The sequence below is a fragment of the Natator depressus genome, chromosome 3, assembly GCF_965152275.1.
Source record: "Natator depressus isolate rNatDep1 chromosome 3, rNatDep2.hap1, whole genome shotgun sequence".
Taxonomy (NCBI): Eukaryota; Metazoa; Chordata; order Testudines; family Cheloniidae; genus Natator; species Natator depressus.
The window spans coordinates 152,935,166-152,958,466 of NC_134236.1; the positions used below are offsets into that span (position 1 = coordinate 152,935,166).

The 23,301-nt window shown below is 41.4% G+C and overlaps 1 protein-coding gene across 1 annotated transcript in view; it reads right to left on the minus strand.

Annotated features, from left to right (window-relative positions):
• Positions 1-23,301, minus strand: part of KIF6 (kinesin family member 6) — a 287,759-nt gene that overhangs the window by 214,341 nt on the left and 50,117 nt on the right. Inside the window, exon 6 of the mRNA XM_074949116.1 lies at positions 14,625-14,754. Coding sequence (XP_074805217.1) covers positions 14,625-14,754 — 130 coding nt within the window. The remainder of the gene's footprint in view (positions 1-14,624; positions 14,755-23,301) is intronic.

The following is a 23,301-nucleotide window of genomic DNA, read 5'->3' on the forward strand; positions in this document are numbered from 1 at the left end:
TGGCTCTTTGATCTGTCTGCAAACTAAACAAAGAGTTTTGAGGAGACTCTAAATGGTTTGGTCTTATATAGATAGAATGATAATGCACTAAGGACATCCAGAGTATGTAACCTAGACTCCCCTTGGTTAGAATGTGGTTCCAGGAAGAAAACTGGTAAATGGAACATTTCATTCAAATGATAGCACAGGCAAGAATTTGGTATTAGGAAGTAATAGGAATAAAAACATTTTTTTTAAAAGCAAAAGGTCACCTCTCCAACCCTTGCTTCCTTGGTGGTTCCAAGACTCTTTGGTGGTACTGGAGGCAGTTAGTCTCGATTCTCAAGATAATGCTGAAGGTCCAGTTCCATACTCCTTCTCAAAGGACTCCAGTGGTACCCAATTTGGGCCATGAAGTCTCCTTAAAGTGGGAGTAATGAGATTATTTAAATCTCTTTTTGCTGGGAACTCCTGAAGGGAGAGCTTCCCAGACGATCTAGCATTGCTACTTCAGTCCACTGCCACAGTAGTCATAGTAGACAAAAGCTTGTTGATCCAAAGTTTAATAGGGCACTTCTGGAGCAAGGTGGAGTTTGATCTGGGGGGAAGGGTATCTACCCTTCCTACCCTGGAGATGGGCTACATGGAGCAGCTTAAACAGAATTTTTATCAGGCATGCCGCAATTGTCTTTTGAGTCATTTTGGAAACGAACTTATAAACTGAATATTTATCAGGAATACGTCCCTCCCCTAACAAAAAAGGCATAGTATGGCCATCATTGAGAAGCATGGGAACTTCACAGGAGGATCAGTTCTTAAAATCTGGTGACTTAGAATTGGCCATAACAAAGTCACGGTATTGTGGTGGGAAATTCCCTTGAAAATTAAAACAGAATTGGATGAGGGACTAAAAATTATCAAGGAATAAACCTACCTTAACTATACTAATCCTAACTTGCACTAATATACACAAAAATATTTCCATACAGACTTAGAAAGTATGTTGCGAGATGGACACTTAGCAGTAAGAAGGAACTGAGAGGCGGTTGGGGCCACACCACCTTTTATGCCCTTGGTGAAGGCACAAGGAAACTCTGGGTGCATGCATGACCCCAAAAGACACAGCTTGTCAAAAGATTCCAATCTTGAGTGCATGGGGCGCATGTCCACCAAGAGTGGAATATATATGGCACACAAATAACTGTAATTACAATTTGAGTATTAGCAAATATTCAGTGTTGACATATATGCACATGTGTGTTTGTTGGGGAAGTATGAGGAAGTTTCTTGTTTTTATGTTTTGTTGAAAACAGAAAGAGTTCAGGTTTTTGGTCATTTTTTAGCCCTCATTCATAATTTCATCTGTTCCTCAGATATTAATGTGATTGTGTTCTCTCTTGTTTGATACTTCGCCTCCTCCCTTCGCCTCCTCCCTTTTGCTGGTATTCTGCATTTCTGTCAGCATCTAAGTATCATACAATGCTATTGCTTAAAGATATACTCCTTCCGCAGTGTATGTTTCTGAAATGGCACTGGAAGCTCAAACATTTTCAATTTCAGAAAGAAAACAAAGCTTCAATAGGCAATGGGGACTGACTCAAGAGACTGAATATTGGATTTGCTTCATCTAAAGTCATGCGCTGGTGGTCTAAAAGCTGTTGTGTTATATTACAGTAGAGCAACATATTTGAACTTTGCTGTCTTAATACAAATCAACAGCTTTTGCAGTTGTAAAATCAGCTGTGGGCACATGTTCTTCGTATAAAAGAAAACTGTTGAACTGGATTTCTCACACATCTTGTATAATCCAGCAAAAATTTGCTCTTTATACTTATACTTGCCATAATATACTTGCAAAATGAATTATCACTGAAATAAGATATCTGATTCACTGATGAAGGTTGGAACTGCAGAGACTGCAATGTCTTACCATTCTTCAAATCACTATGCCAACCATAAAGCAAAAAGTGACTCCAGACCCTAGGGACCTAATTTACATTTTCACTATGGCTACTATACACCACTCTGTCAGTGGAAAGGAACCTTAAAGTGGATGTAAATATGGTTTTGATATAAATCAGAAATAGACCTTATGGGTAAAATTCTGGGTCTATTGACGCAATGAGAGTTTTGTCATTGATTTCAATGGACCCAAGATTTCACACTAGCAATGGATGTTTTTCATTATTAAGAAATTGTTATTTTCTCCACAGTTAAAATAGGAAAGAAACCCATTTTATGCGGCAGCAACATATGGCAAGGAATGCAGTTATACTGGCAATAGTGGTCTTACACAGTTGAAGGTGTAATTGCAACCTTACAATGAATTATTGTGAACAAATATAAGTAAACCTAGGCTACATGTTCATCAGTAAGAAAAGTCTAGGTAATGTCACTTATTTACCATTAAATATAGGAGATATATTTGAAGCTGCAGACTGAAAGGAGTCTTTCTAGGTATCTGACATGAAGATATCAGACCAAATATATTTTTCATTTGTTCCTGATTTTTAAAGCAATCCCTCACTTTGCTTTAAAAAAAATTACCTTGTCATACTTAATGTAGTAGTGCCCTCATTCAGAATAAGACTTAACAGTAAGACCATGATGCAAAATCTTTATTATTCCACTAGGAGACTATTATTCAACTTTACATTTATACAGCGCTCTTTATCCATAAAAATCATAAAACACTTTCAAGATTGTTCAATGCAGTATGTATGTGACAGTAATTGTTCTATTACTCACTGAAATGAAGTCACGGCTGTTTGACATGTGAATGCCATTCTGTGCCAGCCAAAGAGGAATTTAGGGAGGCAGAAAGTCATAACTCAGTTTGGAATGCGGCCAGTACAGGGATAACATGCCAATTCTTGCCAAAAGTGCCCTTTAATCTCAAATGATCATGAAGTGTCAGGGTCCAATATTTATGTCTCATTCAAAAGATGGTGCTCCCAACAGTGTAGTGGCCCAGAGGAGACTATTAATTGACAATAAAATTGGCTAGAAGAGGAATGAGTCTAACACGGATGTCACAAGTAAGTCCCCACAGCCATCTTTAAATGTTTTAAAGCTTTATTTTCTATTGAAACAACATAAGTGAACGTTGCCAACCCCCTGCTGTTTACACCTCCCGCGTGGGTGCCTCAAACATGTTAAGTGATGGAACAATACTGTGTAAGTACTGTCTTCCAAATTCAAACAACTGAGAGTTAGAGTAATAAAACCATGTATTGAAACATTTCCTTCCTTATTAAAGTGGACTAACTTTTCATTTGAGAAAAACAAAAGTTGGATTTATTTGTAATTGCAGCATTTAGGCATATTGATCTAATTTAACAAAATAAGAATTGAGATTTCTAAAACTTGTGCATGCTCTTGGAAGGTTACTGACTTTATCTTGGTCTTTTTAAGTTTAGAGAAACACAAAATCCAATAAAGAACTACATAGACCAGTGATGTCTAAACTTTTCAGCCTGAGGGCCACATATATTATTTAAAAAAAGGTCTAGGAACAGCAATCAAAGAACTGCCAACCTTAAGAGTTTAGAAATTATTCAGCCATGCCTCCCCCTCCCAAGATGGGGAGGGGGAGGGATAGCTCAGTGGTTTGAGCATTGGCGTGCTAAACCCAGGGTTGTGAATTCAATCCTTGAGGGGGCCATTTAGGGATCTGGGGCAAAAATTGGGGATTGGTCCTGCTTTGAGCAGGGGGTTGGACTAGATGATCTCCTGAGGTCCCTTCCAACCCTGATATTCTATGATTCTATGAAGATCATGATATTGGCTTAATTAAGAGTTATAAAAATAATAATTTTTTTTGCTTTTATATACTTTTATTTACCTTTTTTAAACCTTCACGTCATATTTAGGACATATTTTCAATCTTTCTTCTACAACCACATGGACTACAAAGAGGAGGTTACTCACCCTGTGCAGTAACTGAAGTTCTTTGAGATGAGTGTCCCTGTGGGTGCTCCACTCTAGGTGTTGGTGCATCCCTGTGCCTTTGCTCTGAGATTTTTACAGCAGTATTCGCACCGGTCATGCATGCGCAGAGCCTGCCCGCCTGCTCTGAGTGTACCTTAATAGTACGCATGCATGACCGGTCTCCTCAGTTCCTTCTCTACAACAGAGGCTACCCCAACTCTGAAGTAGAGAGGAGGAGGGTGGGGAGTGGAGCACCCACAGGGACACTCATCTCGAAGAACGTCAGTTACTGCACAGGGTGAGTAACCTCTTCTCTTTCTTCTTCTTCGAGAGATGTCCATGTGAGTGCTCCACTCTAGGTGACTGAAAAGCAGTGTATCTCAAGGAGGTAGGGACTTCGAATTTGGTAGAAATGCAGTAGATAATACAGCTCTGCCTAATCGTGTATCAAACAGAGGTCCTTGAGTAAGGTCATAGTGTTTAACAAATGTGTGCTCAGAAGACCAAGTGGCCGCTTTACAGATGTCAGCCAGGGGAACTTTGCGTAGAAAGGCCACGGAGGTAGCCATAGATCTAGTGGAGTGAGTTCTGATGCTGGCTGGAGGCGTCACTTGTTTTATCTGATAGCACAGTCGGATACACTCAGAAATCCAATTTGAAAGTCTCTGGGTAGAAATAGGTGTCCCTTTGGAACACTCCGTGATGGAGACAAAGAGTCTAGAAGAGTTCCTAAAGGGCTTGGTTCTATCCAAATAGAAGGATAAAGCCCTGCGTACGTCTAACGTATACATGGTGAATTCAAAAGAGTTTGCATGTGGTTTAGGAAAAAGTTGGTAGGTGTATCGGCTCTGTCATAAATATAAAGGGAAGGGTAACCACCTTTCTGTATACAGAACTATAAAATCCCTCCTGGCCAGAGGCAAAACCCCTTCACCTGTAAAGGGTTAAGAAGCTAAGATAACCTCGCTGGCACCTGACCAAAATGACCAATGAGGAGACAAGATACTTTCAAAGCTGGAGGGGGAGAGGAACAAAGGGTCTGTCTGTCTGTGTGATGCTTTTGCCGGGAACAGATCAGGAATGCTCTTCAGAACTCCTGTAAAAAGTTAGTAAGCAATCTAGCTAGATATGTATTAGGTTTTCTTTTGTTTAATGGCTGGTAAAATAGCTGTGCTGAATGGAATGTATATTCCTGTTTTTGTGTCTTTTTGTAACTAAAGGTTTTGCCGAGAGGGATTCTCTATGTTTTGAATCTGATTACCCTGTAAGGTATTTACCATCCTGATTTTACAGAGGTGATTCTTTTACTTTTTCTTTAATTAAAATTCTTCTTTTAAGAACCTGATTCCTTTTTCATTGTTCTTAAGATCCAAGGGTTTGGGTCTGTGTTCACTTGTACAAATTGGTGAGGATTTTTGTCAAGCCTTCCCCAGGAAAAGGGGTGTAGGGCTTGGGGGGATATTTTGGGAGGGAAGATGTCTCCAAGTGGGCTCTTTCCCTATTCTTTGTTTAACACGCTTGGTGGTGGCAGCATAGGGTTCAAGGACAAGGAAAAGTTTGTACCTTGGGGAAGTTTTTAACCTAAGCTGGTAAGAATAAGCTTAGGGGGTATTTCATGCAGGTCCCCACATCTATACCCTAGAGTTCAGAGGGGGAAGGAACCTTGACAGGCTTATTGATGGAGAATGACGAATGCACCTTTGGAAGGAATTTGGGGTGTAATCGGAGGGTAACCTTGTCCTTAAAAAATAGTGTATACGGTGGGTCTGCCATGAGAGCTGCTATTTCTCCTGCCCGTCTGGCGGAGGTGACTGCCACCAGGAATGCTGTTTTCATAGAGAGGTGTAAGAGGAAGCAAGTGGCTAAGGGCTCGAATGGTTGTTGAGTCAGGCAGGATAATACTAAGTGAAGGTTCCACGAAGGGGTAGGAGGTTTAATGTCTGTGTATAGCGATTGGAGTCCTTTGAGAAAACGCTTGGTGATTGGATGAGCAAAAACAGAGGTAACATCGATCTTGTCATGAAAAGTTGTAATAGCAGCTAAGTGGACTTTGATGGAGCTGAAAGAAAGGCCCAGTTGCTTGAGGTCTAATAGGTAGTCAAGTATGATCGGAAGAGGTGCAGAAGTAGAAAGAAGTTGTTTAGGTGAACACCACTGTGTGAATCGCTTCCACTTACGGAGATAGGTGATGCGAGTAGATTGTGTTCTGCTATGTAGGAGCACTCATTGAACCTGCTCAGAGCATGCTAGTTTGTTTTGGGAGAACCACGTAGGAACCAAGCTTTGAGGTGAAGCATGGACAGCTTGGGGTGAAGAAATCGGCTGTGTTGCTGCGATAGGAGGTTCGGAGTTAGGGGCAACGAGATTGGTGGGCGGACCGACATTCTGGTGAGGAACAGAAACCATGGTTGTCTGGGCCACGATGGGGCAATCAGAATTATCATGGCACGATCTGTCCATATCTTTGTTAGAACTCTGTGGAAAACCAGTATCGGAGGAAAAGCATATAGCAAGTCCCGGTGCCATGGCATCAAGAATCCATCTCCCAGGGAATGTTTGCCCAGTCCCACTCTGGAGCAAAATTCAGGACATTTCGTGTTCTTCGCAGTTGTGAAAAGGTCTATGGTTGAGTAGCCCCATATGAGGAATATGTTGTGGATGATCGTCTCATTTATCTCCCATTCGTGATCCCAGGGAAAGCGTCTGCTTAATTCATCCACTGTGGTATTCATAGCTCCGGGAAGATAGGCGGCTGATATCTCAATGTTGTTCACAAGGCACCAATTCCAGAGCTTCATGGCTTCTGTGCAAAGTGAGTGAGAGTGAGCCCCTCCCTGCCTGTTTACATAGAACATGCAGGCGATGTTGTCTGTCATTATCCGTACATGTTGGTTCTGGATTAATGGGAGGAAGTGATGGCAGGCATTGCATATGGCTCCAAGTTCTAGGACATTTATGTGCAGGGAGGATTCGGTTGAAGACCACAGCCCTGGACTGTGTGGTGGGACATGTGTGCACCCCACCCTGTGAGGGATGCATCGGTAGTCATTATGAGGGATGGAGCATCCTGAAGAAAGGGGACTCCAGAGCAGAGGTTGGAGGGAACTTTCTACCATAGGAGAGAGTCTTTGACTCTGAAAGGTATGGATAGAGGCTTGTTTAGAGCGTGCACATTCGGTCTGTACACCGTGGCCAGCCAAGCTTGGAAGCACCTCATGTATAGTCGAGCGTTTTGACCACGAAAGTGCACAAGGCCATGTGACCTAGTAGTTGTAGACATCTCGAGCAGTGACCTGAGGACTGTTGCAGAGTTTCGTTGCCAATAATTTTATGGTGTTGAAGTGATCGGGCAGGAGAGATGCTATTCCCCTCCGGGAATCGAGATGTGCTCCTATGAACTCCAGGTGCTGGGTAGGATATAATGTGGATTTATTTTTGTTTATTGGTAGGCTGAGGGATAGGAAACAATCAACAGTGAACTGCATGAATCAAAGCGCTTCATCGAACGTTGATGCTTTGAGGAGACAATTGTCGAGGTAAGGAAAAATTATGACCCTTTGTTTCCTGAGGTAGGCAGTGACTATGGCTAGGATCTTGGAAAAAACACGGGGGACAGTGAATAGGCCGAAGGGTAACACCCTGTACTGAAAATGTGTCGATCCGAGGGTAAAACGAAGGAAATGTCTGTAGGCCGGATGTATAGGCACATGAAAATAGGTGTCCTATACATCAAGGGCTGAAAACCAATTGCCTTGCTCCAATGCTGGGATTTTGGTGGTGAGGGTAACCATTTTGAACTTTTGCTTTTTGATAAATTTGTTGAGCCGCCTGAGGACAAGGAGAGGGAGGGACAGGCAGTAGAAACAAAAGTGAAACTGTTTGAGCAGCATATTCCAGAAGTCTTGAGGTCTTTCTGAGTGTAGCCTTCATTGATTTGAGATCTACCAGACCATTCTCTCACTAGAAGGGAAAACCTATAATGGCAGCAGGCTGTAAAAGAGACCCAGATTGGGAATAAGAAATATTCAAGAAATATGTTTGCTGATGATGTTTTAAAGAAAGCCACACCAGTGAACTGGTGGAAGTCACTTAAGCACTTGGATTCAGAGACTGTTGAAGTGATAATCTCACTTTTAACAGCAGGAGCTTCTTCTGCCGGTGTAGAAAGAATATTTTCTTCGTTTGGACTAATCCATTCCAAAGTGAGAAATCGTTTGGGACCTGAAAAAGCAGGAAAGCTTGTTTTTCTTTTCCAGATTATGAACAAGCAGGAAAATGAAAGTGAAGATGACTGATTTAGCTGCAGAAGCCACTATTTTAAGTTTCTCATGTTGACCTGGCTGACATAGTCGATTTAATTTTTGGTTTAAAAAAAAAATATTTCATTTAACTATTTTAGTTAAAAACAAGTTGAACAAAAAACAAACCTGATTTTAAAACACTTGAATGTTTAACTAAATTCAAAAATTCATATGCTTGTTTTGTTAAAATATTATATGTTTGCTGTTGAAGAAAAAAATCCAGAATACATAACATTGTTGTTTTAGTTAAATAAAACAATGTAAATGTCTGTCTGGTGATGTTCTCCTCCTAATACAGCATGGCAAGAAAATCCTCCAAATATTAATGATTAACCTGTTGAACTGGAGATAGTTCACCTCCCAATGACTTCATAAATATCTGCTTCAATTACCTTTGGTAAATGAAATAACCAAACAATCATTCATTTTCTGATATAGCTGTAAAACTAATCTGAAAAGTTTTCAAAATAAATCACTTTAAAAATGTATAGTGTGTACCTTCTACAACTGAAACCTACATCTATCTCTGAGTTGTGAAGAATATGTATTAAGGTTATAACAACCAACAAGAATGCACTTTTATGTAGAAATCCATGATTAAATCGAGTCTTCCTGACTAGTGATTTAAATCAGATGTGTGTGTGTGTAACCTAGCTGTCTGACTGGACTGAATGGGTCATTAAAAAGGACTGGCTGAGGCCAACGCATATCAATGGAAAATATGAGAAGACAATGGAAAGCCCAATCACCAGACAGTGACACCTAGCAACCAATTACCCAGAGGGAGGAGGGAAGCAGAGCAGAGACCCCAGCTTGAGAACAAAGGACTGAGAGGTGTGAGGCGGGGGGATAAGAGTTGGCTTCTGGAAGAAGCTGGGGGCTCACTCACCTGGGAACTGACTAAGAAAGGAAGTCAGAGAGACATGCTGAAAGCCTGAAAATGGAGTTCACTACAGCTTGGCTGGTGGACTGCTCTGGAATTACCAGAATGGTCTATGCTTTAACCTCCAGCTCTCTATGCTAACCTAAGGACTTCTTATGCATAGAGATGGCATAAATGGTTCCTCCATTTCCCTTCCCACAGCTCTGGGTGCAGAGGGTGTCTAGCGGTAAGTAGGCAGAATGGCTGGAGCATGTTGTGCTATGGCTATTACTTTGGAGACCGTATGTCCAGTTGGCACATGTTAGAGCAGCTCAAAGCAGCTTGTTCTAACCTAGACTATAGCAGAGAATCAGAGAACCATAACTGGTTGCACTGGGTTCTAGCTTCTTCCCTTCTCATGGCTGCACCCTGGGTTGCTGTGTGTGGGAAGAGAGGCATCCCTTGTCAGATACCGCCCTAGGCTCTGGCAGAGACAGTCAAGCTCTTCTGCTCTTCCTAGGGCTTACACAGACTGTCAGGGAAGCAGGCACTACTCTCCTCTATCCTGGTGTTGCAGCAGGCCTTAAAGAGAGCTTTTGGGCAGCTGCAGTAGAGAAGAGACAACAGCTATCCAGCATTCTCCTGGTTCATATCAGAATTGCTCTTGGGAATGTAGGAGAAGTAATGAGAGGACAGCTGAGAAGATGGGACTGATTCAAACACTTCAATTAAAAAATTTCATGGCACCACTCAGGGACCATAATTTGAATTCATAATCAAATATCAATTTTCTTCTCCATGCAGCCACTGGTGAGGGAACTCTGGGACCTTGTTATCCTGCAGGGTCCTAGAGCTTGAAAGACCACACAGCCAATGAAATAGCCCCACAGCCAGAGCCCCATGAGCCCGAGTTGGCTGGCATGGGCCAACTTCACAACTGTGTTGTGTAGACCAAGGGTGGGCAAACTACGGCCCGCGGGCCACATCCAGCCCGCGGGACCATCCTGCCCAGCCTCTGAGCTCCTGGCCAGGGAGGCTCACCCCAACCCCTCCCCTGTTGTCCCTCCTCCTGCACAGCAATGCCGCCGCGCGGGCAGCGCGGCTTCCGCCCGCCCACCTCCCACACTTTCAAATAAGCCTGTCCTGCCACTCTGAGCTGCATGGTAAGGGTAAGGGTAAGGGGGGAGGAGGGGTTGGATAAGGGGCGGGAGGCCCCAGGGGGCAGTCAGGGGCCGGGGTGTTTGGATGGGGCGGAGTTTCGGGCGGTGGTGGTCAGGAGACAGGGAACAGGGGGGTTGGATGGGGTTGGGGTTGAATAGGGGGTGGGGTCCCAGGGGATTGGGGGGGGCAGGGAGCAGGGGAGGTTGGATGGGGTGGGGTCCTGGGGGAGCAGTTAGCGACGGGGGTCCCGGGGGGCAGTCAGGGGACAGGGAGCAAGGGGTGTTGGTAGGCGTGGAAGTCCCGAGGGGCTGTCAGGGGGCAGGTGTGTGGATAGGGGTTGGGGCAGTCAGGGGACAGGGAGCAGGGGGGGTTGGATAGGGTGTGGGGTCCCAGGGGGGTGGTTAGGGGTGGAGGGTCCCAGGAGGGGGCGGTCAGGGGACAAGGAGCAGGGGGGTTGGATGGGTCAGGGATTCTAAAGGGGGCAGTCGGGGGCAGGAAGTGGGCGGATGGGCAGGGCAGGCTGTTTGGGGAGGCACAGCCTTCCCTTCCTGGCCCTCCATACCATTTCACAACCCTGATGTGGCCCTCGGGCCAAAAAGTTTGCCCATCCCTGGTGTAGACATACCCATAATTAAGATACTTAATTGCTCTTTTCCTCTGTCTTGGTTCTAGATTCTGGTATGTTCTTGTATCCCCTAGATTAGAGGAGTAGAGATATTTTCCTTCATCCCCAACCCTCACCATCAACAACTACCTTCCTATCTCCCTTCTCTTTCCCACTTGTCATCAAAATCCCTGAGCATGATATCTATATTTGTGGCTGAGATCTTCTCTCTAGCAAATATCTCTTTGATTGTCCCCAAATCTGACCTCCTCCCACTACAATTCATTCTCACCAAGGTCACTAGTGACCTTCTCCTAGCTAAGTCAGAGGGACACTCCTATAATTGTATCCTCCTTGATTTCTCTTTTGCTTTCTCCCCTCTCTTGGCTTCCATGACTCTGTCTCTTTATGATTATCGTGAAGCTTCATTATTAGCTCCTTCATCATGACCTTTGGTGATTTCTTATCTTCACCTGTCTCTCTCAGTTGTAAGCCTGAATGTTTTGTCTATATTTTCTCTCTCGGCAACATCTTCTGCCCCCATGGCATCACTGACTATTTTTATTCCAATGACCTACCTAATTCTCAACCACCACCATTACCCCTCTCTCTAGGGGTAAAATGTCCTCAATTTTCCTCCTAATCCTTCTTCACCACATTCCCTATCTGATAAGACCACTATCTTTCTGTTTCCCAGGGTTGCAACATTAGTGTCATTGTTGACCCTTGTTTGTGTACTACTTCCCCTAAAGGCAGTCTGTTAGTAAGTCCTGATGATCTTCCTCTTTAATATCACCAAAATATACCCTTCCCTCATTTCCATGTCCACTACTAACAGCCTTAACCATGGTTTGATTAATTCTCTTTCCTTGATTACGTAGGTTCTCCTTCCAGCCTCTCAAAATACCACTACTAAAGTCATTTCCCCCCTCACCATTAAGAACAATTTATCCTTCTCCTTTAACACCTTTACTAGCTTCCAGTCTCTTACTCTATCAAATTGGAGTTCTGTCCTCACCATCAGAGTTGTATACAATCTTGCTCAGGCCTACCTCTTTGTTTCAGTTTCCTTTATTCTTTTTTCTCACCCCTGTGCTACTCTCATTCTTCTCCTCTAGGCTTCCAGCTGCCTTTACACTTGGAACACTCTACCACAACCTTTCCACAAAGCATCCTCTCTTTTCTTCAAATTCTTCCAGAGAACCAGTTCTTCCATGAATCCTTCCTATCTTGTTCTCTTCACAAATAATTTCCACACAGGCTCTATTTCCTGAACTGCTGCCCAGAGTCTTGTCTTGATCAGATTGTAAGCATACTGGGGTAGGGAACATGTCTAATACTGTTTGTAAAGCAGTGTATACTTTTCACAATGATGAATGAAAGATTATGAATAAACAAATAAGTCAATAAAACTACCCCTTTAAAATTAAAGAGTAAGCAATGCAGTTTATTACATCAAGTAACATAGACAGCCCGATTTTCAAACCTGGGTTCCTAAATGGGATATCAAAATCTTACATTTAGACATGAAGATCATCACTTAGGTGCAAGTAAATGGTCCTTGATATAGGATAAAAAGTGTGGATAAAAAGCAGCCATTGAAAGATGTGGACATCTTATTAAGGCACTCAAGTTTGAAAATTGTGCTTCCCATATGTAGTACAGCAAGTAACATGAAGATACTTATTGTAATTTCAACCAGCAGAGGTTCAGTCACAGCTGGCATTTTTCCAAGTAATTCTGAGCAGTTCATCTTTTTCATTTAGAATTATGAGATCAAGAACACTAATTAACATGCAGTTCTCATTTCTAGCTTTAAGAAAACACTAAGTTGTATGAAGGATATCGGTAGAGGTTTGGGGATTGTTTCTAATGTTCTGGACTAACAAGTACGTATCTTTTCTTAATAACTTTTCCTGAAAATGCTGGCTGTAACCAGAATGTATTTTATTACATGAAAATAAACCCTAAGGAAAACTTGATTTTGTATACCAGGTCTTGGGACTATGTTTTGCAAATGTTTTCTGGTTACCATAGTAGCTTCTGAATTTTCTCTGTAAATGTGAAGTTAGTAATCACTTTTTTAAACTAGGTTACCAAGTCCTTTTCCCTTCCCCCAGAAAGCTCTTCCTTCCCAGAAATTTAATTCTGTCAGTCAGGTAAAAACCCATGCACACACGCATGCACAAACAGACACTCTTAAAATGGCCAGAGCATACTGTTTTACAGAAGCCAAAATATGTGATAAAAAACCTGCCCAAATATTTTGCTTTTCAGGTGCCAAAAAAATAGAAGCCTTATTTGCCATTATTATGAAGACAGATCCTCCTACGTTTTTTCAATGTTATAACAAATTCCAGGATGAGAGTATTCTCATTGTTGTAGTCAAGAGTGTCAGCTTCTTGAATGAACACATTATGGATTTAAGTGTTCCTTTCTAAGTCTGTGGGTGTGTACATATCAGTCAAAGGGGGTTGAGGGCTACCTTGTATTTTTTTCATATATTTAAATGTTTCCTGATGTGAAACATGTTCTCACTATTTTTCTCCTCACTAACTTACTGTGTACCTTTCTGACACTCTAAGATTTCTTTTCAGAACAGACCCCTTGAATAAATTATAAATTCCTAAGATGCAAATAGCTGTGTTGAGTATGCTGCTAGGAAGCAGAAAAGACATCTCATAATTTCAGGGGTTGACAGTGCCCTGATACTATAATATGCCTTTAATGTCTACATTTCATTTTCAACTACTGAATATGAGAGAAAAACTGAAGATTTCTGAGTTCAGAATGGCCACAATATGTACACAAATATCTTATGCTACATGAATTTTGCAGAATCAATTAAAGCAACCTCATCTTAGCATATCTACTAATGTTCATTTTAAACATAGATTTCAGAGTGGTAGCCGTGTTAGTCTGTATCAGCAAAAAAAACCCCAACAAGGAGTACTTGTAGCACCTTAGAGACTAACAAATTTATTTTGGCATAAGCTTTCGTGGGCTAAAACCCACTTCATCGGATGCATGCACTGGAAGATACAGTAGGAAGATATATACACACAGAGAACATGAAAAAATGGTGTTGCCATACCAACTGTAACGAGACTAATCAATTAAGGTGCGCTCTAATCAGTAGGAGAAAAAAAAACTTTTGTAAACATAGAGTATACCAGTAAACATAGAGTATACCAGTGTTTGTTTCTTTTCTCATGTAATACACACCACACATGCATATTATTTGGGGGAAAAATACAGAGACTGTTAGCTGTTACTGTAACCACTTCAAATGCAAGCCAGTACGTCTGGAAGAAGTTTTAACAATGCCATATAAAATGATGATTGTTCAGATCTTTTTATGTGCATACATGTGGGACACACATAATATCCAAAAGTCAGTCTATGTGCTTTTATTCAAAAAGGCTGCATTTATGTTTTAATTGCAATGATAAATTATTATATAGCTGACAACCAACCAGAGTCACATATTTACTGGACAGTGAGGTACCAACTGCACAGAGAAAAACAGTATTCTGGTATTTCTGAAACAGTGAAACAAATAAATACTCTTTAGAAAAACAAAGTCCAAACATTTGAAAGCTCTTCACAAAGTGAAAAACGTAAGTGCAGAACATGGAAACATGCTTATTCCATTTTCACAATGGACATCTGTTCAAAAAGAAGCCACCATTTCATGTCAGCCCTCTGCACTGGTTAAGCAGTTGTTATATGAGAATATTTATAACTATTTTAAGATAAAATTTGTACCAGTAAACTTGAGTCTTACCTCTGCAATCATCCTATTAGTGTCTCCCAAAAAAAGAAGGTTCAGTGCTTCCTCCTCATTGGTTGCTTGCTGAAGAGACAGGTTTTTCAGATGAATGTTCTGATCAGGGTCCTCCATTATTGTCACTTTTCTACAAAAAACCCCGACAGAATAAGAGAATACCAGAGCTGCTTGCAAGTGATCCTTGTTTTAATATTTTCATTAAGATTTCATATTAAATAGTGGGTATTTGAACAGGCCTAGCACAGTAAAAATAAGCACTGAAGATCTGAAGGATTAAAACAATACTAACATTAATAATAAATACCAAATAAGTACTTTTGATTCCCTGCCACCTCCTGACTTCTCATCCTTACTCTCAGGACTGTGATCTCCTTTAGATCATTCCTCTCACAAATTAAACATGTTTATCTCACCATCCTTAGAAAAAACAAAACACATCTTTTGACCCCAATTATCTCTATGACAGTGGCTCTCAACCTGTGGCCCAATCAGCACACAGCAGCAGCCCATGTGACATCCTCACAGCCATACAGGTAGTATATATATTGTGTGGATGCGGCCCACATAACATGGAGAGAACTGCATATGCGGCCCACAGTGGTAAATAGGTTGAGAACCACTCATCTATGACGACTGCCCTATTGACCTTCTTCCCCTCATTTTCAAAGCCACTGAATGCGCCACCTCTTCCTAACCCATATTGGAACCATTCCAACCTGGTTTGTCTCCCACTCTGGACACTGTTCTAATTAAAGTATTTAAAAAACATGTTGTGGCAAGTCTCAGGGCCTCTATTCTATCTTCGTTCTCCTGGACCTCTCTGCTGCTTTTGACACAGTAGTATTCTCTGTCTCAACATCTTGTCCTTCCACAGCTTTTGTAACTCTGTCTTCTTCTGGTTCTCTGGTCGTTTCTTCAGTGTCTCTTTTGATGGATCCTCCTCCACCCCTCTCAGCAAAGATCCCAACAGAATTCCATCCTTGCCTCCTCTTCTTCCTTTGCTCCCTCTGGGTGATCTTTCGTGATTTGCTCACAAGGCATCAATTACAATACAATTAGGTAGATGATTCACAAATCTTTATTTATGTTCCTGATCTGACCTCGTATCTCAGCCTCTCTCTCTATTTCCTCCTGGATGTCTTGCCATCCATTTAAACTAAACGTGAATCCATAGTGAACTTTTGCTCTTACCTCCAAATTCCTCACCATCCCTACATTCTCTGTTGTCGTTACCACTATATCACTATATCAGATCTCATTAGCCTGGGAGTAATCTTCCAGGCCCTTTCCCTTGACCAGGGCTTAAGATGGAAAGTAAAATGTAGCAGTACTCTAATCTCTTCTCACTTGAAATGCTACTCACTGTAGTTTGTCCAGATATTCAAAATATTATCACATGTGCTCCGCTGGATTCTGATTGTCTTCTCAAGCTTGTCTCCCTATAAATGGAATTTGAGATGCCCAGAGGAAAGTCCAGATTATGGCATAGATACAATAAGCACGTAATTAAGTCCCTGGCTCCCAGAGTTATGTGATGGCATCAGACTATCAGCTTTCATTTTTTAAATAAATACATATGGTATTTCTCATGGTAGTGGAGAAAAGCTTAAAAGCTTGACTTACAGTGTTAACAATGCATGATGTTTGCCCAAATCTGTGGACAGTCTCCAGAAAAGTGAGGAGCAGCAGCCAGAAGAGCCAGGGAGGAAGCTACCTAGCCCCATACCCACCACCACAGGAGAATAGGTCCCTGCTGCTCTGGGAAAGGGAGGCAATATCTTGTTGGTATGGGAACAGGGCTTGGATGTCCTACCCGGCTCTGCACAGTTGGCTTACCTTCAGTGGGACTCAAGACACTCCCTTGGGATATGCTCCTCCTTTCTTGCCTTTTGGTTCCATGGGTGAGATTAGAGAAAAAAATTGGTGAAACTCTCCCAAGTGTCATCCATTTGTGGCATCAAACTGAGATGCCAGTCACAGCAGATTGTGCATATCTTCATAATATAATCATTCCACTCTCCCTCTCTCTTTCTCTCTTTTTTATTTTTAATATGTTTTGATTAGCAAGGTAATAGCTAATTTAAATGATCATTGGGCATCTGAGTCACCACACCAGAGAAACGAATGGATCAGTTCATACTTCTCAGAGCTGTTGTTTCAGAGTGTCGATTGCATTGGTTACACGCAGATCACATTTTGAAGATTTATTTTCATAATTATAAGGCTAAGAGACTTAGGGCTTGTCTATATTAACATCTAGTTCATGGCTAGTTGTGTAGTGAATCTACCCCACACTCGCCTGCTGCACTCTGTCTGTGTGGACCCTGCTGATACTCATTAACAATTCATTAGCATGCTTTGATCAAGTCCTGTTTCAAAGCGGACTAAGTGTTCATGTAGACAAGCCCTTATTTATATTTTTAAATGAAAACTGAGATTATGCAGGAAAAATGCTAGAATCAAAATTTTAAAAAAGAGTGTTAGCTCATTGTCCTGGCCAAATTGAATCTCTGTCATTGACCCACACATCAAGATCAAAAATTGTCCAAAAATGCTGCTCCATCCACCACAGCATTTCTGAGATCCAATCTTTTCTTTCTATTTACATAGCTAAAACATGTCAAAGGTCCTTATCTCCAGTCTTGATTTCTATTACCTCCCCCTCTCTGGCTTCACTGACACCTTCATTCCCCTCTCTTCAATGTATTCAAAAGACAGCTACTAAGATCAACTTCCTTTCTCATCTTTCTGATCATGCTCCCTCTTCCCCTGTCCAACATCCTCCAACTCCTTTTCCATAACATCAAGATCAATCTCTTGTCCTCTACTTCCAGGCTTTTCAGAATTCTCAGAGCAGATACATAAAGCTGGTTAGTCACCTCTTACCTTCTGCACTCTACCAATGATTCTCGCCTTGACCACCTACTTATTAATTTCTCCCACAACTATTTCCATACTTTATTCCATACTCCCCCCTACAAATGGAATACCCTACTTCAAACTGATCCGTAAGCCCTTTCTTTTTTCAAATTCCTTCAAATTCCTCCTTTCCCTTGATTGCCTACAAGAAATTCACCAACTAATAATGGCTGGATTGAAGGGAAATCACATATCGTCAATGTGTACTTCAGAAAAAACATAGAAAAAATGTATATAAAATTGTACATATTTTAATTGTATCCCTCTTCCCAAACTTCATAAGTTTTTTTGGTCATCTTAGACAGTTCTCTCCATCCCTAAGCAAGGAAACAATGCCTTATGTCATTCAAGTAACCACTGCAGGATGACACAATGTTATAGTGGGCTCTGATGGAAGATACGTCCAGCCCTCCTTAGCAAAAGGGCCACTTGCCACAATAAATAAAAGACATATTTATAGACAGTAGTAGAGGAATGGTTAGATGGCGCATGCCTCACCTAGAAATATTAGCAGACTTCCTTGTTGATTGTTTAGTAGGGTTAAGAAGGATGCCAGGATAGTGCTGCCCACAAATCTCACACTGGCCAAGTTGTGCCACAATAACATTAACTGTCTGCAACACCTATGTGATATGTGCTGATTACATGGATAAACCCTATTTCTATCTCTTTTAAAAATGTTCTTATTAATATGTCAAGCGCTATCACTCTATTGCAAATCTTCTCACAGAAAAGGAATATATAAAAGTTGTAATGATCATGGAAGATTTTGTTTGTTTTTTGTGAGAGTAGGACAAGAGAATTGTCAGAAAAACCTGGAGGTGTTTGTCAGATGAATTTTCATGAGTAATTACTTTGGATCTTTTCACCACCATCATCATCATTTAAGCACAAACAATGTGCAATGTGCCATGTAATCATACTGAGTAAAAGCAGATAGGGGATATTTCAGAACCAACATGTCCTTGTTAATTCAACATTCGCCAAGATTATTCCTTTTTTCTATCCCCTTTGAACAGTGCCAGCAATGAAGGAAAATGATGTCTTCCTTTGATGAAAAACAAACAATCAGGATGTATTTATTTATTTATTTTCATCAAGAATGTGTAATGTAATGCTGTTAACTGCTCTTCTTAAAGCCTTGAAAGCTCAGAAAAAAGTGAGCGAGGTATGAGGAATGAAGAAAGGCAAAACTTCTGAGGCAAAACAGTAACTTACCATCAGTGAAATCTTTCATTTCTTCAAATGCTCCTTCAACCTAGATAGGACCTTTTTTCTTCTGAAGTAATCAAGATTAAAATTTGGCTGGAATTAGTGGTTTCTAGGGCCTCTATGAGCTAAGACACTGTATAATACTGAAAATGGAGTCCTTCCACCAGCTTCAATGGGTTTTGTATCAGGTCTATGTTGAGCACTTTCTTGTTTTAAAGCAATATAATTCAATTAGTTCTAGAGGGATATAAGGGCAAGAAATATGTCCTGAGACAGTTATTGCAAAAAGAAAAGAGGTTCCTGTAACAAATGCTATTTCCCCTCCTCTCAGGCTTTCTCTATACAGATAATATGGTTAAGGCAAATTAATCGTAGCATTGAGCAGAGTAAGTGGGGCGGGAGGAGGCTAGACAGAAGCATACAGAGCCTCTTCTTCCCCCTCTGCATACCCAGATAGCAAGTAGGCAGAATTCCAGCCTAGCATTCCCTTGAGAACTAGACTAGGAAAACAGCTTACCTTCTGATGCTCAATATTTTGGTTGGAAGACATAATGAGACCCATGTCCTAACATAAAGTGCAGTCACAAGAACATGTAAAAGGAGACACAAGATGCTTATTGTTGGAGCAGTAATAGCTGTACTTCAGAGTACACAGAGCAATCCTCTCCCACCCCTAGCTCTCCTGCCTTACCCCACTAAGATGTCTAGGAGCCTGAATTGGGCCAGCACCGGGTGATGGCTATATCAACCCCGAATTGGCGAAGCTGGGGTTAAAGAGCAATTTTTAGCCCAAGAGGCCACGCCACCTCATCCCTGCTGGGCATGCTCCCAGAAGGCGGGAGCACTCAAAAGGGAGCAGCTCAGCTCAGTCTGGGCTGACTGAGGAGGAGAGCAGTTGTGTGCAGCAGTCTCCTGCTGGGGGATGCCTGGACTCCAAGCCTCCGGGGTCGAGCCTCCAAGCTGCACTGCAGGAAGGCAATTGACTGCAGGAACTGAAAGGGATGACTTGCTGTTGCCAGCAGAGGAGCTGCCAGAGACGAAGCAGAAGAGACACGAGAGGGACCTCATGTCCAACCCTGCAGATGCCACCGGAGAGACTGAAACAAGGCTGGGTGATGCAGGGAACACGCTTGGGGGTACTGGGACCTGAACCCTGTGTCAGGGTACCTTGTTTTGAAGGGCCCTGCGAGTAGGACTGGCCCAGTTCCCCTATCCTCCCCACTCTTGCTGCTAGGTGAAGCAGCTTCTTGGACTCTCGCCGCTAGGCAATGCTTCCCCTGATATAGTCTGTAGGAGAAGTGGCCCCTTTTAACTCTCGCCAGTAGCATCACGCCCCAGAGTATCGCCAGCTGACCCCTGACACATCTCTCATCACTCATACACAGAGCTCAGACTCATAGGCATAACTTTGTCCTTAGAAAGCAATGTTTTACTGATAAAATCAGATTACATTCTATCCTCAGATACTTCCATCAAATTCCCTGTATTGTACCCTGTCTGAATCTAGAAAATGACAGACTGATCTGCAGTGTGTGACGTTATCTGATTAAACTATGGAGATCATTGCTGCTACTGCTGTTAAATAATTGCAAGAAATCTTGTACAAAACGTGTCAAGCAAGGTGTCTTTAAAAAAAGGGTATCATTTGCTGGTTATGATTATGCTATGTGTATGCATGTATCATTTTTGTATTTGAAGCTATGAGTATTGGCTCTATACCTGGATTTCAAATGTTTGTTCCTGGGGCAATGCCCACAAGGTATTTAGCCTGCACATCTTGAAGGGACTATTCAAATTAAGTGGCTCATCAAGGAACATTTAACTCACAATGGAAGTTGCCCACCTACCCTGAATGGACTTTCCTGTGAACGTGCTGTTTGAGGTATAGGTAATGACTTCTACTGTGACTAAGCAGAATCATGCATGAACATGTGACTTGCCCATGTGACTCCAAACACCATCTTGTAACCTGTAATTTTCCACTAGCTGTGCCCAGGGCTTTGTTTGAAACAATGGGTTTCCCTCCACATGGCAGAAGCTATAGAAGGCGCTGGAAACATCTCCATTTTGTCTCTTTCCTGCTCCAGCCTCTGGACTATGAACTTATACTAATGGGGGCATTCTAACCAAGGAACTGAAGATCTTCCAATGATTTGGAAGCAACCAGAGACTTGACTTAAGCCAGCAGTTTATTCCATCACTGCTACAAGCCTGATCCAAGAACTTTGCAAATATTGTATGTACTTAATTCCTTTAACCAATTTTAACTCTCACCTTTCTTTCCTTTTATAAATAAACCTTTAGATTTTAGATACTAAAGGATTGGCAACAGCATGATTATTGGGTAAGATCTCAGTTGTACATTAACCTGCATGTGTGTCTGCTCCTTTGGGATCAGAGGAACCTTTTATTTGATTAAATTCGTTTTAAAGAACCACTCATCTCTAAGTCTAGTGTTTTTGGTGGGGATACAAGGACTGGAATGCCTAAGGAAATTGCTGTTCTGACTTCTTGTTAGCCAGTGTGATGAAATAGAAGTTTACTTTTGTTGCTGGTTTGGTATAACTCATGGGAGAATAACCTCCAGTTTTGGGGTGTATCTGCCCTATATCTCAGCAGTTTGTCCTGAATTTGGTATTCTCAGTTGTGACCCACGAAGGCACGGTTACACAGTCCATAGAGGTGTCTGATTGATTTTGATATTTTGAAACTGCTTGATAAATGTCATGCATTGCTCTTTGTTGAAACAATGTGATTTGCTTGAATCATGTAGCACACTTGAGATATTATTTCAGTGTTCGCCTTTTGTTGATCCTTGTTAGACTTTTTTTTTTAACCTGTAACCATTTTAACCTGTACTGATCCAGCTGCGCCGCTGTAAGTTCTCCCATGTAGCTGCTTTATGCCGATGGGAGAGAGCTCTCCTATCCACATAATTAAATCACCCCCAATGAGCAGTAGTAGCTATGTTGGCAGGAGAAGCTCTCCCACCAACATAGCACTGTGCACAATACCACTTATGCCAGCAAAACTTATGTCGCTCAGGCGCATTTTTTCATACCCCTGAGCAACATAAGTTTTGCCAACATACGTGGTAGTATAGACATGGCCAAAAGGATTTCCAGAGAGATGCCTACATCTACTGGGGCTTCTGTTAGATCTGCCAGAACAACAGTCACACTTCAAGATGGTGACAGAATATTTTTTTAAATATTTTAATAAAATTGTTGTGATAGGTTTCTCAAAAATGTCCAGTATTTTAATGAAATATTTAAATTTCTAAGAAAAACTCCTAACTTTGATCCTGAAGTGGAGAAGTCCTGTTAAGTTATCCATAATGACTGAAGGGAGGCAGAGGCAAGGTTTTTGTTTTCTCTATAACAGCCAATCTTTTCCATTTGGATAAATAGATGGAATTTGTAGACTCCTTTCTAGCTGACTGGAGGACATGTAAAACAGGATCAGCCAAGTTGTACAATAATAACTTAAATCCTTCCTTGCACCATCAGAGCTGTCAGTGAAGGAAGATAACCCCAAACACTGAATGCTTGTATCTCTAAATATTCTTGTTTAGTATTATAAACCTGTGTCTTTTGGGAACATTGGTACTAGCTCAATAAATTGTGTAAAATTCAAAAGGTGATAGGGATTGGGGAAAACACATGAAAATCAACTTGAGGCCACCATTCTTTGAGTATCCATCCTCAATACCCATGAAATTGGAGAAATGGGAATCATAACAAACAAACAATAGCTTGCACTTACTATATATAGTACACTTCAGCTGAAGATCTCAAAACCTTTACAAACAATTATAAACTCACCACTGTGAGACAAGCAAAGGATGTGGAAGGATATACATACTGCACTGCAGTCAGTTAGTGGCATCCTTAAAGTGTGTCCTAAATGTGTCCATTGTTGTCTTTAAGGACATTTCATGTTTTAGACTGGTTTGCTCTACTTTGAATTTCCGATATTGCAAGAAATTCTTTCCAATGGACATGAAGACCTTCTGCAGGCATTTAACTTTGGAATAAGTTCATCTTCTTATCAATGTCTGTTGTAGGTTTCCATGTCTCTACTCCATAAAAGAGGAAAGACATGATACCGTTGTTAAACATTTGTATTTTTGCATCAGTGCCAATCATGCTACTTTTGCCAAATATTTACATGTTTATGAAAGTTGTTTGCTGCTTTCTATATTCATTGGTTGACATCTAGCATGGTGTTACCATCACTGCAGAGCCCACTCCCTAGATAGGTAAAATGGTTTACCTCTTCTAGAGTTTCTTTGTCCTCTTTAATGGGTACTTTGGGGACATTGATAACCATATATTACATCTTCCCCTTGTTGATGAACAACTAATTTATTTTGCTGTATGAATCCAAATCTGGGCTTTTTTTTCCATTAAACAATTAATTGAACTAAGCAGGACATTATCATCAACAAAAACAATGTCACCCGATTGTGCTTTATCATACATCCATAAAATTCCTCATTTTCCTTCTGCGGTCACTTTTCTTATGACATAGTCAATAACCA